A 13,981-nucleotide genomic window follows, 5' to 3' on the forward strand; every position below is an offset into this window, starting at 1 on the left:
AGAGGAAACAACGTCTATTAGAGATCTTTAAAAAAAAAATCAGAAATCAGTGGTGTTCAAATTTGAAGATTATAATGCTGAACAAAACGTGTACGTATAGTAAACATGAAATCTTTCGAAACCCAATGGAACCCATTGCTTCTGGCAAGGGAGCTCTTGTGACGCTAACTTCCGGGTTAGCATACAAAAATACTTAATCACTTAAACACTCTAAACAACCATCAATATGGACCTTTATACGTTTGTATAGCCATGTCCTTGAGTGGTTTCACTGAGACTGTTCTGGCTCTCTGACTTCCAGGAGACCATGATGGACCACCCTTTGAGGACCATCTCCTACATTGCTGACATTGGTAACATCGTGGTTCTGATGGCCCGCCGCAGGATGCCTCGACCCGACTCTCAGGAGAACGTGGAGGCCTCAGATCCAGGGCAAGAGAGCAAGCGGCAGTACAAGATGATATGCCATGTGTTTGAGTCCGAGGATGTGAGTCCAGCAGCAGAGTACTCTCATGTATTTGCTTGTATAAATTGAGTTGACCATAACAGATTGTATACATGATGTAAAACCGTCTCACCCACAATCCTCTTCCCCTCTAGGCCCAGCTGATCGCCCAGTCCATTGGGCAGGCCTTCAGTGTGGCTTACCAGGAATTCTTACGGGCAAATGGTATTAACCCGGAGGACCTGAGCCAGAAGGAGTTCAGCGATCTGCTCAACACTCAGGACATGTACAATGATGACCTCATCCACTTCTCTAAGTCTGAGAACTGCAAAGACGTGAGTAGGGCTGTGTATCAAGCAGACACTTGAACTGCTGCCTCATCAGTCTTACATCACTTCCTTTACCAATGCCACTGGTTCATAGTGCCCAGATCGATCTATAACCAGGGGTGCCAATCACTTTTTTTGTGAGTTACTCAGATGAGTACCAGGAGACAGCGTTTGGTACTCACCCCACACAAAGCGTGGTCCTCCACAGTGTCTCCTTCACTGTCCTCTATTTACACTTATTGCATGCTAGATGATGAAGATGATGAAGACCTCCATATCTATTTTTAAGCCTCCAATTTGCTTTCTCCAAAAGTTGTTGCCAAAACTGTGAAGTCCTTGCATTTCCTGAGGCCAAGTTGAAGGATCAAATACTAAGAAATGATCACATGACTTGAAGTCATATCTGATTTCAGATGTGGGAAGTTACTAAGTACACTTATTCAAGTACTGTACTTAAGTACAATTTTGAGATATTTGTACTTTACTTGACTTTGATGCTACTTTGTACTTCTACTCCACTACAGTTCAGAGGTAAATTGTTTACTTTTCCTCCACTACATGTATTTAATACCTTTAGTTACTTTACAGATGTGGATGAATGATGTGAAATATAATCAAGTGTTGAATCAGACTTTAGTTCCACCTGGAGTAAATCCACAAGTTACCCTGCAGTATACAAAGTCATTCAAACTAGCTGCACCTTCACCAGCTTTGAGAACACTTTCATGATCAATCATTATAAAACATATCATATATATTATTCTGGAATGGACCAATCTGCACAACGACTAATTTCACTTTTGGCACTTTAACTATATTTTGATGTTAATACTTTTCTAATTTTACTAACGTAACATTTTGAATGCAGGACTTTTACTGTAACAGAGTATTCCTACACAAGATCTGATTTCAAACTCTTCCATAACACCCTGAGTAAGTTGGCAGCTTAAGGCCCTGACACACCAGTCCGAAATTGGCCGTTTTCGTTAGTCGGACGACGAAGCGTGTTCTGTCGCCCAAACTCAATTTGGTGTGTCCCGCACCGTCGGCCGTGACACGCCTTATTTGGCGTAAGTCGGCCACAGGCAGTCGGACAAAGAAATCACTCTAGAGGTTTCTCAATTCTTAAATGTCCCCTCCTCGACTCCCCTCCTCGACTCCCCTCCTCGACTCCTATCCTCGACACTTAGTGCCGCCCGCAGGAGATGCGAGCGGAGGACTCGAGGAGGGGAGTCGAGGAGGGGAGTCGAGGAGAGAGGAGGGGAAGCAGCATGCGGTTAGAGAAATGAGAACTCCTCTCCTCTGAGCGATCATTTTAAAGAGACGTCCATTAATGATGACAGGAGGCACAGCAGCCCTCTGTCTGATGGACAGATGTGTTCATGGCGACTTATATATTTACTTTGATTCATTCACAGTGCGGTATAATGAGACAATAACAGGCTACAGATGCGGACACACACACACACACACACACACACACACACACACACACACACACACACACACACACACACACACACACACACACACACACACACACACACACATATATTTATATAAATATATACAATTTCAGAATCAAACAAGTATGAGAGCACTCTCATAATAACGTAACACAATCAGAGACTGGATATACCCCCCCCCCCCTCTCTGGTAGCTGAAATGGGGAATTGAAATTACGGGCCAAAAGTTGTATTTACAAGTATTAAAAGTAAGCAGAGGACACCAAACTAACTGAGACCCGTCTGTCCGCCGCATCTACGCACTGTAGCCTACAACAGCTCCTAAAGCATAATCAGGCTACAGCCGTTGTGTATTTTATTATGTGAAGCAGTAATTGGTCTTAGAAAAATATCGACTCTTTGTTTGTAGATATCTACTAAACTAAAGCAAATAAAGAGAGTAGGCCTGTTATACTGAGTGATATATATTATACACACTGCTCTGCTTTCTGCATGGACCTCACAGCTGTTCTCTCTGGAAACATCGTGACGCGATGAAAGCAGTTTCTAAAATAATATCCAGGGGATGCATGCAGAGCTGTCATTGGCTGAGATAAGTCCAGCCGTGCGTCACGACTCCACCGTTCCCGGAAATGCATCCGTGGAGGAGCCGTGGAGGAACCATCAGTGTCTCCTCGGTTAGAGCTCCTCCAGAGAGCCTCCTCGACGCTCGATCCTAGATCCTCGATGTGCATTTAGAGAAATGAGATGTCCTTCAACATGGCGCACTGAAATCCATTTCCGGGTCACTACCGGAGGACCGAGGAGTCGAGGAGTCGAGGAGGGGAAATTAGAGTATTGAGAAACCTCTACTGATTGGCTGTTCAGCTAGCGAATCAGTGCATGAGAAGCGAAACGGTTGCTTGAGAATCTCTTCCACAAGCAACACTCCAATGGCTGATAGCTCCAGTGCCGCACGAAACATGTTTTCGATGGACGAGAGTGAAAATGGAACGCACACGCTATTTGTTGTTTGTTTATATCACGCAGTCTGTTCTTCTTCTCTGTCTTCCGGTTGTTGCCTCTTTTGAATGACGAATACACACTACCGCCGCCTGCTGGTAAGGAGAGTTATTGCCGCTCACGCATGTGCAGTTCGTACGTGCTCGGCTGAAGTCTTTGTGGTGCGTTCCAGTGCGACACATGGCCAAGACGCAGGAGAACACGCCGACGCAACAGTCGGCGTCGGCGTCGGCATCGGCATCGGCGAGTTCTCTGGTGACTGCTTGGTGTGTCAGGGCCTTTAAGCTTCACAGGTCCGTCGGTTACAGGCCCGGTTCCAGAATAAAATGACTCAGGGTGCATCTGAGATTAGAGAGGGTGCTATTTTTATAAGTGGGGAGTGGACCTAACACCCTCTAGGGGGGTCCTCACCTCCTCTAGGAGGGTCCTCACCTCCTCTAGGTGGAAGATTTTTGGTGCACTTTGAGAGCAAAATGAAGAGATCTATGGATCTATGTGCTCTTTGCTTGATTCATGCCTTCCCAGTCCCTTATCACGTAGCCTACAAGAGCATGGCGCCAGTTGTTGTAGCCAGTTGTGGTGAAGGCATCTGACGTACTTGAACCAAAATGTCTACATGCATTGCAGAAGATGGCATCTTTTATACATGAATATTCCAGCCAATCTCTGTTTTGAAACCATGAGCTGCAAAATGAGCGCCTTGGGTACTTTTTTATACACTGAACAAAAATATAAACGCAACACTTTTGTTTTTGCTCCCATTTTTCATGAGATGAACTCAAAGATCTAAAACATTTTCTATAAACACAAAATAACCATTTCTCTCAAATATTGTTCACAAATCTGAAAACATCTGTGATAGTGAGCACTTCTCCTTTGCCGAGATAATCCATCCCTCCTCACAGGTGTGGCATATCAAGATGCTGATTAGACAGCATGATTATTGCACAGGTGTGCCTTAGGCTGGCCACAATAAAAGGCCACTCTGAAACGTGCAGTTTTGCTTTATTGGGGGGGGTCTGGGGGGGTCCGAAAACCAGTCAGTATCTGGTGTGAGTGGTAGGGTTAGGGTTAGGGTAATGTTGTGAATCAAGTGGCCCATGGTGGTGGTGGGGTTATGGTATGGGCAGGCGTATGTTATGGACGACGAACACAGGCCACTCGATTCACAACATTACCCTAACCCTAACCCTACCCCTATACATGTACCTTTTTTGTAATCTGATTACATAATGTAATTTATTACTCCCTAATCCTGAATAAAGTAACCTCTTACACTAAACTATTTGATATTGCTGCATTATGATGTGGGCAAATGTTTTGCGGTGAATAGTCATCATTTATTTCACTCTAACTTCAAATGGTTTTGCGGTTTTGTTCCCTCAGGTGTTCGTAGAGAAATCAAAGGGGGAGATTCTGGGTGTGGTCATTGTGGAGAGTGGGTGGGGCTCCATCCTGCCCACCGTCATCATCGCCAACATGATGCATGCTGGGCCAGCTGAGAGGTCTGGCAAACTGAATATAGGAGACCAGATAATGTCCCTCAATGGGACCAGTCTGGTGGGACTGCCACTGTCCACCTGCCAGAGCATCATCAAGGTATTTATGGCCCTTCTACACCTGCACTCTACCTCCAGCCTGGTTGTGTTTCCACAAAACACAATTTAACTTAAAGGTCATTTCTACTGATCATAATTCCATTGTTGAGGTCTACTAGAATAGATTTACATTGTGCAATTTTCCAAACTCACATTGGTTTCTCATACAGCATCTCTGTATAGTATGTGTATTCACTCTCTGAACAAGCGAAACTCATCCTGAGCACACCCAAACACTCACAGCCGAAGTAAAAACAATAAGTGTGGCTTGATATTAAGAAAGAAAAAGGTTTATAACGCTGTGAGAATGGGTCTGCGGAGAGCATTTCTCCGCCATCCCAACTCGTCTATTACCAGCGTTCAGGGAGCTCTATGCAAATCAATGGGGACTCCCTGTTAGTTAGCCAAGGGATCCCGGTATGTGAGGTGCTCCGCGGATTGGTCCATTTGGGCCAATCCGGTCATTTGTTGTTGATTTGGGTGTTCACACGTCACAGAACCCAGGAAGAAAACAATGGAAAAAGAGAAATCTCCAACGAGGCGTTCTGGGGCAGCACAGACAGGTCTTCTCTGTGTTAGAGTTTTACTCGCTACAGGGTGTACTTTGAGGGTTTGTGACTGCAGACCGTTTACATGCAGAAAAACCTTCATAACACACAAGGGGACGGGTAATAACCGGAAAAGCATGACATGGGGCCTTTAATTAATATACTACTTATTACCGAAGCTCATTAGGTTTAGTTGGATGCAGTTTTGGCTTTATTTAATCAAAAAAGTAGAAATACATTAAACGACATGCCATCGCAAATATATATATATATATAGAGAATTTTTTTTATCATCGACCAATTTCCTTTGAAATATGAATAGACAATTTTGACTCATAATATCCCCCTGCCAAACACAATGCAATTGTTTACTGCGTCAAGCATGAGAGTGATTGTTAAATAAATAATAATTGAATACTAATGCTGATGAAAGCTATATTCAAACTTTTCAAGTGTTATCAAAGACCTCAAGTTGTTGCCTGGCAACGACTTTGTCCAGATATTTAGTAATTAAGGAGAAATGAACATTTTGAGAAAGAGAAAAAACACGTTGAGACTTTTTTGTCCCAAGCAGTGAAATCTTTTTATTCTGCTGTGAGGTTTGGCACTTTAACATGAGGGTCTGTGGAAATATATTTGGTTCCGTCCTGTGAACTGCAGCTTCTGTCTTTCTGTTCTGCTGCTGGGATCTGATCTGTGTTTGCAGTGATGTGAACCCTGTGATGTTTCGCTGATACCATGTGCATTTCTTTATGTAGGGTCTGAAGAACCAGTGTGGGATCAAGCTGAACATCGTCAGATGTCCCCCAGTGACCACTGTGCTCATCAGACGGCCAGACCTGCGCTACCAGCTGGGGTTCAGCGTCCAGAACGGCATTGTGGGTGATACTGAACTGTGTCTGTATTCTGTTAAATCACTTTTTTATTTGTGATCAAAATTAACTCATCTGTCGATAAACAGATCTGCAGCCTTATGCGTGGGGGCATCGCTGAGAGGGGCGGGGTCAGAGTGGGACACCGCATCATCGAGATCAACAGCCAGAGCGTGGTGGCCACGCCCCATGAGAAGATCGTCCACATCCTGTCCAACGCTGTGGGAGAGGTGAGACGTCCCTCTGCATTCTGACATCACCAACACTGAGCTATCGATCCTCTGCCAGACTTATTCAAGAACATAGTTACACACAGAGGTGGAGGATGTACTCAGTTGTTGTACTTATATGTCAAAGTAGCAATACTACAGTATAGGAATACCGAAATACTCTGTTACAAGTAAGTAACCTGCATTCAAAATGTTACTCAAGTAATAGTACAAAACCATTAGCATTAAACATGACTTACCAACGTAAAAATACTCTCTATGCAGAGGTCAGAAAGATATTTCATGTTTTTGGATTATATTTACTGATGAATTATTGTGTTTGTTGCAGCTGGTGAGCGGGAGCTAAGTAAATGACTGTATACTGCAGGGTAGCTTGTGAACTTATTTCAGGTGTAATCAAAGTATTATGTATGTGTTGATTATGTTTCATATCATTAATCCAAATCTGCAAAGGAACTAAAGTAATTAAAAAATATGGAGTTGTGTAAAAAGTATGGTATTTTCTTCTTAATTGTAGTGGCCTGGAAGTATAAAATATGAGAAAATAGAAATAATCAAGTAGAGTAAAAGTGTCAAAATAGTAATTAAGTTCATGACTTGAGTACATTTACACCACTGGTAACCAAAGCGCTTCTGCCACCTAACACTTGAAAGAACTAAGGGTTAAAAATATCACATGACTTCGGCTTGGCCATATGATTATGAGAGTTATTAGCAGGGAGTGACAGAGCTGGGTTGCTGAGCAGAAGCATCAGATGTCTCCGGACGGGCTGCATCTCGCTGTGTGCTCGGCTATAAACAGCAGCAGCAGCTACATGACACCCAAAGGTGAATGCCAGTGCACGCAGTGTAAGCAGCACAACACTTATTGCAAGCTTTAAATCACCAGCCTGACCTCCCAGTGTAGAGTTCATACGTTTTATTTAAAGGGACCATATTCTTCTCACTTTCAGGTTCATATCAGTATGTAGTGTCTCTACTGTGACATGTCTCCATGTTCAAAAAGCTCTTTATTTTTCTCATGCTCCCTGTGCTGCAGCACCTCTTTTCACCCTCTGTCTGAAACCAGAGCCCAGTCTGATCTGATTGGTTAGCTGGTCAGCTCTGTTGTGATTAGTCAACTGCATGTCCTGCCCTTTAGCCTATCACGTACAATGTGTTGGAGCGCTAGCCAATAGAAGTGTTTCATAGTGAGTCCGATGGAGGAGTTGGAGGGAACACAGGGATGTTAGCCTTTGCAGACCATTGCACAACAACCTATATAACACACTACAGGAGAGGGAGACCCGCCAAAAAGCAGAATAAGGCCTCTTAAATAGTGCTTAGTATGACACAATTAGTTTCATCGTGACTGTGTTTTTTCTTAAACTTGGGGATGTCTGGGATGGCAATGACTGCTACCCTTTGGCACTTGACATTCAAAGGCATTTACCTTCAATAAGTCCATCAATGAAATGCTTTGCTCTGTTTTTGACTGTCTCAGATCCACATGAAGACAATGCCTGCAGCCATGTACCGCCTGCTGACCGCCCAGGAGCAGCCTGTTTACATCTAAGAAGACCGAGCCCTGACCTCACACACCTCTAACTCCCCCCCCCCCCCCCACCCGCTCACCCTGCACCCTTCTGGTCCCAGCTGGTGGACTGTAGTGAGTTGTTAGTGGGATTGTTCTGTTGCTCTGCCTCATCTTCAAGTGACAACATAGAAACCCAGAGTATCTGTCGTCACTAAAGGATTTGTTTTCTTACTTTGGCTAAATGTACAAAGGGTGATAGATGTTTACACCTGTTGCTATTTCTGCGCCTAGTAGTGCCCCGCAATCCTCAACACATTTCACACTTTCAAACTTGGGAGCAGTTCCTCAGCGCATCTCTAATGTTCAGTTTAGGCAACTTTTAACTATATGGTCATTGTTTAATCAGAAAAATTTGAACTTCTCACACACTATAAACCTTATATTTAATGAGCAATCTGCACATCTAACCCTGACTGTCCTTTCTGCCATGCTGCTATTTCATTGGCAGACCACTGCCTGTGTCTTTATATACGTAGTTCCTCCACCAACTTATGTGTTTTTATCTTCAGTTTTCATGTTTTAGCTACATTTCATGGGACCAAGCTGGAGCCTGCTACTGTAACTCAGTGCGAACCATGCTGACAGATGAGTGTGAGCACACACTTCCCCTTGGCACATTCCATATGTCCGCTGCTTTGGAAGAGTTGACGCTGCACATTTCCAACAGATACGTTTCTGACTCCATTGTCACAGTCAGTGTTGGCTGATCATTTATTACATTTTTGTATCCTCTGTACAGAGCACAAGCTGTAGCTCCGTCAGGTTGGTGTTGTCATGTGACAACACCAACTAAAGTAATGCTGTCCAAACATGGGGGCGTAACATCACACCTGCACCACCATGTCCCTGTGTCAAGGTGTTGGAACACAACAGGGAGGGAATGATTCAAAAATAATCCCAGGCAGTTTTTCTCAAACAAAGTGAACCATATACTGTATGAAGTTCTATCGCTTCACTCCCCTAAAACCTTAAAAAGAAAAACTCTGCCTATTCTATAGAGCGTGATGTACTTTTGTTGGCCGACTCTGAAGTTAGAAAAAAAACAATGGGATTTTGGATTAAAATGTGCGTTGGTAAACACATGTTCATGATACTTTCACCTTCTGTTCAGCAGGGTAATCTCCAAATCTGAACACCACTTTTCTTATCTTTGAAGCCAAAATGCAATCCCCAGAAGTAAAAAACTAACATAATGCTATAATCGGACTACATCAGGGTCACATGACTGAGCCAAACATTAAGCAAGGTGGCTAATGTTTGGCTAATGATGTTAAGCAGTCTTATTTAGACTCTGGACATTCACCAGTAGGTTTTTTACTATATATGTATTTTATGTCTTAGAACAAAACATGAAAATCTTGTAAGCTTGTGTTAACCATATACCTTATTTCAGGCTTCTAATCAAAGCATTTACAAAGAAACAGCACCGGAAATGGTAATACATTAATAAACTCATTTTTGGGTTTTTTAGCTCATTCCTGCACCTCTCTTTTGAACGCAAACAGTTCCAGGAAATCAAGCCTTTATAATTTGGCCTCTATAGAAATGTGATTTATTCATTGCTGGTTTGATAATGTAGTAATAGGTAGGTAATGGAGTGTGCTCGGGACTACGTCATACCATTGTATGTGGATGCACAAAGCACTGTACATGTATATAGTCTGTTTCCTTAACATTGTACAGGGTTTACTGATCTCTGTACACAGGACACTGCTCGTAGTGCATACAAGCCACTTTAAATGGTCTAGCTATAGGCGAGTATGGCACCAACAAACAAAGGCTGGCCCCTAATTATTATTCCGCAGCTCAACAAGAGTCGTGGCATCATGTCACTGACTTTCGCTTTCTCTTGCCAACAACAGTCTTATTCAGTAAATCATTCCAGTGGCTTCTACTTGCTTTTGTTTCTTTTGTTAACTACTGCTTATGAAACTTGGCTGCAGTTTTCACATTAAAAGTCTACATTTTATGGCTTTATTCCCTTTAAGCCACCGGTTTTTAGCCAAGGTTTTTAATGTTAACTGTGGGTTCAGGAGGTGTTTCGTGTAAGTGACAGCAGCTGAAAGTTTCAATCCCAAAGATCTCTCTCTGTGTTTCTGTGTTTTGTAGATTTCACTTCCCACGAGATCCTGCAAATACCCAGTTTGTAATACTGCAAATATATACATTTTGCAACACATTTATCAGGGTTTAGTCTGCATTGACAGAACATTAAAAGAGGAGCAAATAAGAACATATTAAGGCTTCTTATATGATGACTAATAACAAAAAATACAATCCTCCTTCAGGAAAGGCCTGATTCATTTGAGGGAGAGAATGGCCTCCAACAGTCCAACAGAGAATGTACAATGACAAGAAAAATGCTGCCTTTATTCAATTGGAAATAAGAAACAGTGAATTGTTTTTGTTAATACGCTTTCCATTAATATAATTATGAATAATGCCAGGGAGACATTTATCAGCATCATATCAGCGAAGATATCCCATATACAGCTTTCTATATGTAGCACTGTTTGATTACCCAATTTGTGTTATTTCTATTATGAGTTTAACTGTGTAACTGTCTATTTGCTTTTAAATGTGATGAAGGACAAAACATGTTTAAGGGGAAGAAAGAGTAGGAAGGAGGGGGAGACATCAGGATTATTAGCATATTTTGAGTTATGAATACCTATAACCCAGCAGAGTACAGATCCCTGAAGTGTTAACGGCAATGAGATGCGTAGTATTATGGCATGCGGTAGTTTCTCTCACGTTCCTGAAGGAATACAGACTTTCTGTTCCTGCACTGCAGACAGTTCACGGGTTATCCAAAGTGCAATGCTTTATTTTGTTAACTTGAAATATGATTATTTTCATTACCTTTTTCTTATTTAAATGTTCTCTGATAATTTGATACTTTTATGTTGTATTAATACACAAAATGAGACTGTCCATTAGGATTTTTTTCAAATGTAAGTGGTGCCTCTTAAATGACTCAACTGGTATTTTATCCCATTCGATTTTAAATCACTGGAAATCAGTGTCTGCCTCCTAAAACTAGAATTTAAAAACAAAGGTTCAGCTGTGGAACGTGGCATATAGGTAACAGACATACCGGCATGTTATCTTCAAAATGCTGTGGATGATCTTGACTATCTGCTTTTCAATTTGAAGTAATTTTTTATAGTAAAGGTGCTGATATCACATGAGACAAGGTAAGGGACTAAAGTGAGCAGGTCTTTGCTGCCGGTCTTCTGGGTAAAATATTTGACTCTTCAGTGATTAGAAGGATTTGTGTTACAACTGAAACAGATATAAGCACCTTTAAAACGGCTTTACTGACAGAAGAGGGTTCTCTACATCATTTGTGTTATGTTCCAGGAGGTAATGAACCAACAGGATAATGAACCTGAAATATAAGTGACTCTCAGACTGCGACTCACATATACAGTAGCAGATTCAAAAAACGTTTCTTTTTTCACACTGCCTTCTATGCCATTTATTTAACACGATGATTGTCATTGGCTACGAATGTTCATGTGGCTCAGGTTCTGCACATGTATTATAATCACAACATATTTAGTGTCAAAAGACTAAGCTTTAAACATTATTTAAAAAGGGAAAATAAATGGTTCATGTTATTGCAGCCTCTTACAATGTTGCAGAGCCATTGTGCTCCATTTCAAACTAACTCAATTCAAAAAGGAAATAATGTGTAAGATGTAATTTTTATTTATTTATAAGATACAAATCAAATTTCTGAATTCAATTCAATTGAATTCTCTCTTTTTCAAGTGTTCCTTTAAACAGAACACATCCCCTTGACTGCAATAAGACTGTCCTTTAAAATGTAGCACACCAAGAAGGTCTTATTGTTGTCTCTCTCCAGTCCAAATTGAGGTTTTACGGGGAGGGAGGGGGCGGTGGGGGTGGGGGTGGGGGTGGGGGTGGGTGTGGACTAATGATGGACTCTAAGGTTTACTAAGGATTGCGGGTTAATCATTGAGGTTAAAACTAATGTTCCAAGTGATAAACAACTCGGAAACAAGAACCTTTTAAAGGCCAGTCAATTTGGACTTTCAATCTTTTCGATCTTATCAGTGTAGACTTTTTTCCTCCACATCCTAAAGCGCTATTAACTCAAAACCTACTCCTCTGCATCTCTGGGAATGTACCTGACTACACCAGCCCAACTGTTTTGCTTTGAACAGCTTTATTTCCACTGTTGGACGACGATGTTTACATCCCTCTTGAGTTTAAGGCTCAACCACATGTACCCCACTGTATATTCGATCTTTAAAAGCCAATGCTTATTCCATATGTATGACCTCATTGATGAAGCTCATCTTGGCCTTACTGCTACTACTGGACTCTTTATGATGGTAAAACGGACCCTGAAGAGGAATAGGGGCAAGGGCAGCCATTTCTGGATTTACAGAGATTACGCTGTACTGTTCTTACATCTAGTGTGTGTGTGTGTGTGTAGTGTGATTTAAACCAATGTACTCCATGTTCAAACAAAAACCAGCTGGATATATAAAATACACATATAAAGTAAATATATAGAAAACTATGTAAAGGTATATACTTCTAATGGTTTTGTTTGTTTGGTCTAAAGGCAAGCTTCATTAGAGAGCAATGTGAACGGAATGTACACAACTAATATGTTAAAAGACATAAAGCTAGAGCACGAGATAATGTAAGGTGTGAGTGATAATTTCCCTCCATGGACTGTCAGGCTAGCGTGACACGATGTAGCTAACAGAGGAAACAAGCACTTGAAGCTAGCACAGGCAGTAGGGTTGGCTAACAAGTATTTTTAAGTGCACTCATTTTGAATGTAACTGAAACATTAACTCTCAATGTGTCGGAAGATTAAAAAAATATATACATATAAGGAAAATACAATTTCTGTAAAGCAGCAGCAATGTTTTATTTATTTGCTAGCTTTTTTCTGTGATGTTCTAGCTAATGGAGCTACATTCCTGTACCAGAGCCAGAATGTTTGTAACAGTATTTACCACAATAAATGACTTGCAGAAGCACTTTGGTTTGGACTGGAATATCATTTAGCACTGCATGAACACCAGTGGCGGCGCCAGGGTATGGCTGGGGTAGGCTACAGCCATACCAAGAAATGGCTTAGCCCCACCATGAAAAATGATGTTAAAGTAAGCAAATTAAATTGAATAATAAGCAAAATGCTAAATGTTGAGAACACGGCTAACGAAAATATACGGGTCGTGTCCACAACACACAAACTGATCCTGCTGTAACAACAATGAAGTGCACGTTACTGATGCAATATGGTTGACACCATTCAGGGTTATGCTAGAAGAGGGGTGCGTGCAAGGAATAGTCTAAGTCAGTGGTTCCCAAACTTGTTGTGCCCAAGGCACACCAAAGGACAAGTAAAAATCTCAAGGCACACCTATTGTGCAAAATAGCCCTTATAACACGTGTTATCACTCATATCATGTAAAATATCTGTAAATGTGCATAATTATTTACTAATGCCAAATAAAATGGCTATATTACTCATGAAATACACTGAGCAAAAATATAAATGCAACACTTTTGTTTTTGCTCCCATTTTTCATGAGTCCATGAATGGTCCTACTAACAAAAGTAAAACACATTCCAAAAGATGTGGTGTTGTGTTCAATACGTTTCTGTGCATGTAAATGTTTCCCTCCAGAGGGCGTTTCTCTCCCAAACAGCTTAATATGTTTTAAAGGTCTCCTATTATACTACACTGACCAAAAATATAAATGCAACACTTTTGTTTTTGCTCCCATTTTTCATGAGATGAACTCAAAGATCTAAAACATTTTCTATATACACAAAATAACCATTTCTCTCAAATATTGTTCACAAATCTGAAAAAATCTGTGATAGTGAGCACTTCTCCTTTGCCGAGATAATCCATCCCA

General features: G+C 41.4%; 1 protein-coding gene across 1 annotated transcript in view; it reads left to right on the forward strand.

Annotated features, from left to right (window-relative positions):
- apba1a (amyloid beta (A4) precursor protein-binding, family A, member 1a) overlaps window positions 1-13,093 on the forward strand; it is a gene marked incomplete in the record, with an annotated part of 144,079 nt that extends 130,986 nt beyond the window's left edge. Inside the window, 6 exon segments of the mRNA XM_034199257.1 lie at window positions 302-487; window positions 601-780; window positions 4,629-4,841; window positions 6,147-6,266; window positions 6,350-6,490; window positions 7,974-13,093. Coding sequence (XP_034055148.1) covers window positions 302-487; window positions 601-780; window positions 4,629-4,841; window positions 6,147-6,266; window positions 6,350-6,490; window positions 7,974-8,045 — 912 coding nt within the window.
- Between the last annotated feature and the right edge of the window lie 888 nt (window positions 13,094-13,981).

This window comes from Gymnodraco acuticeps, unplaced genomic scaffold, assembly GCF_902827175.1.
Source record: "Gymnodraco acuticeps unplaced genomic scaffold, fGymAcu1.1, whole genome shotgun sequence".
Taxonomy (NCBI): Eukaryota; Metazoa; Chordata; class Actinopteri; order Perciformes; family Bathydraconidae; genus Gymnodraco; species Gymnodraco acuticeps.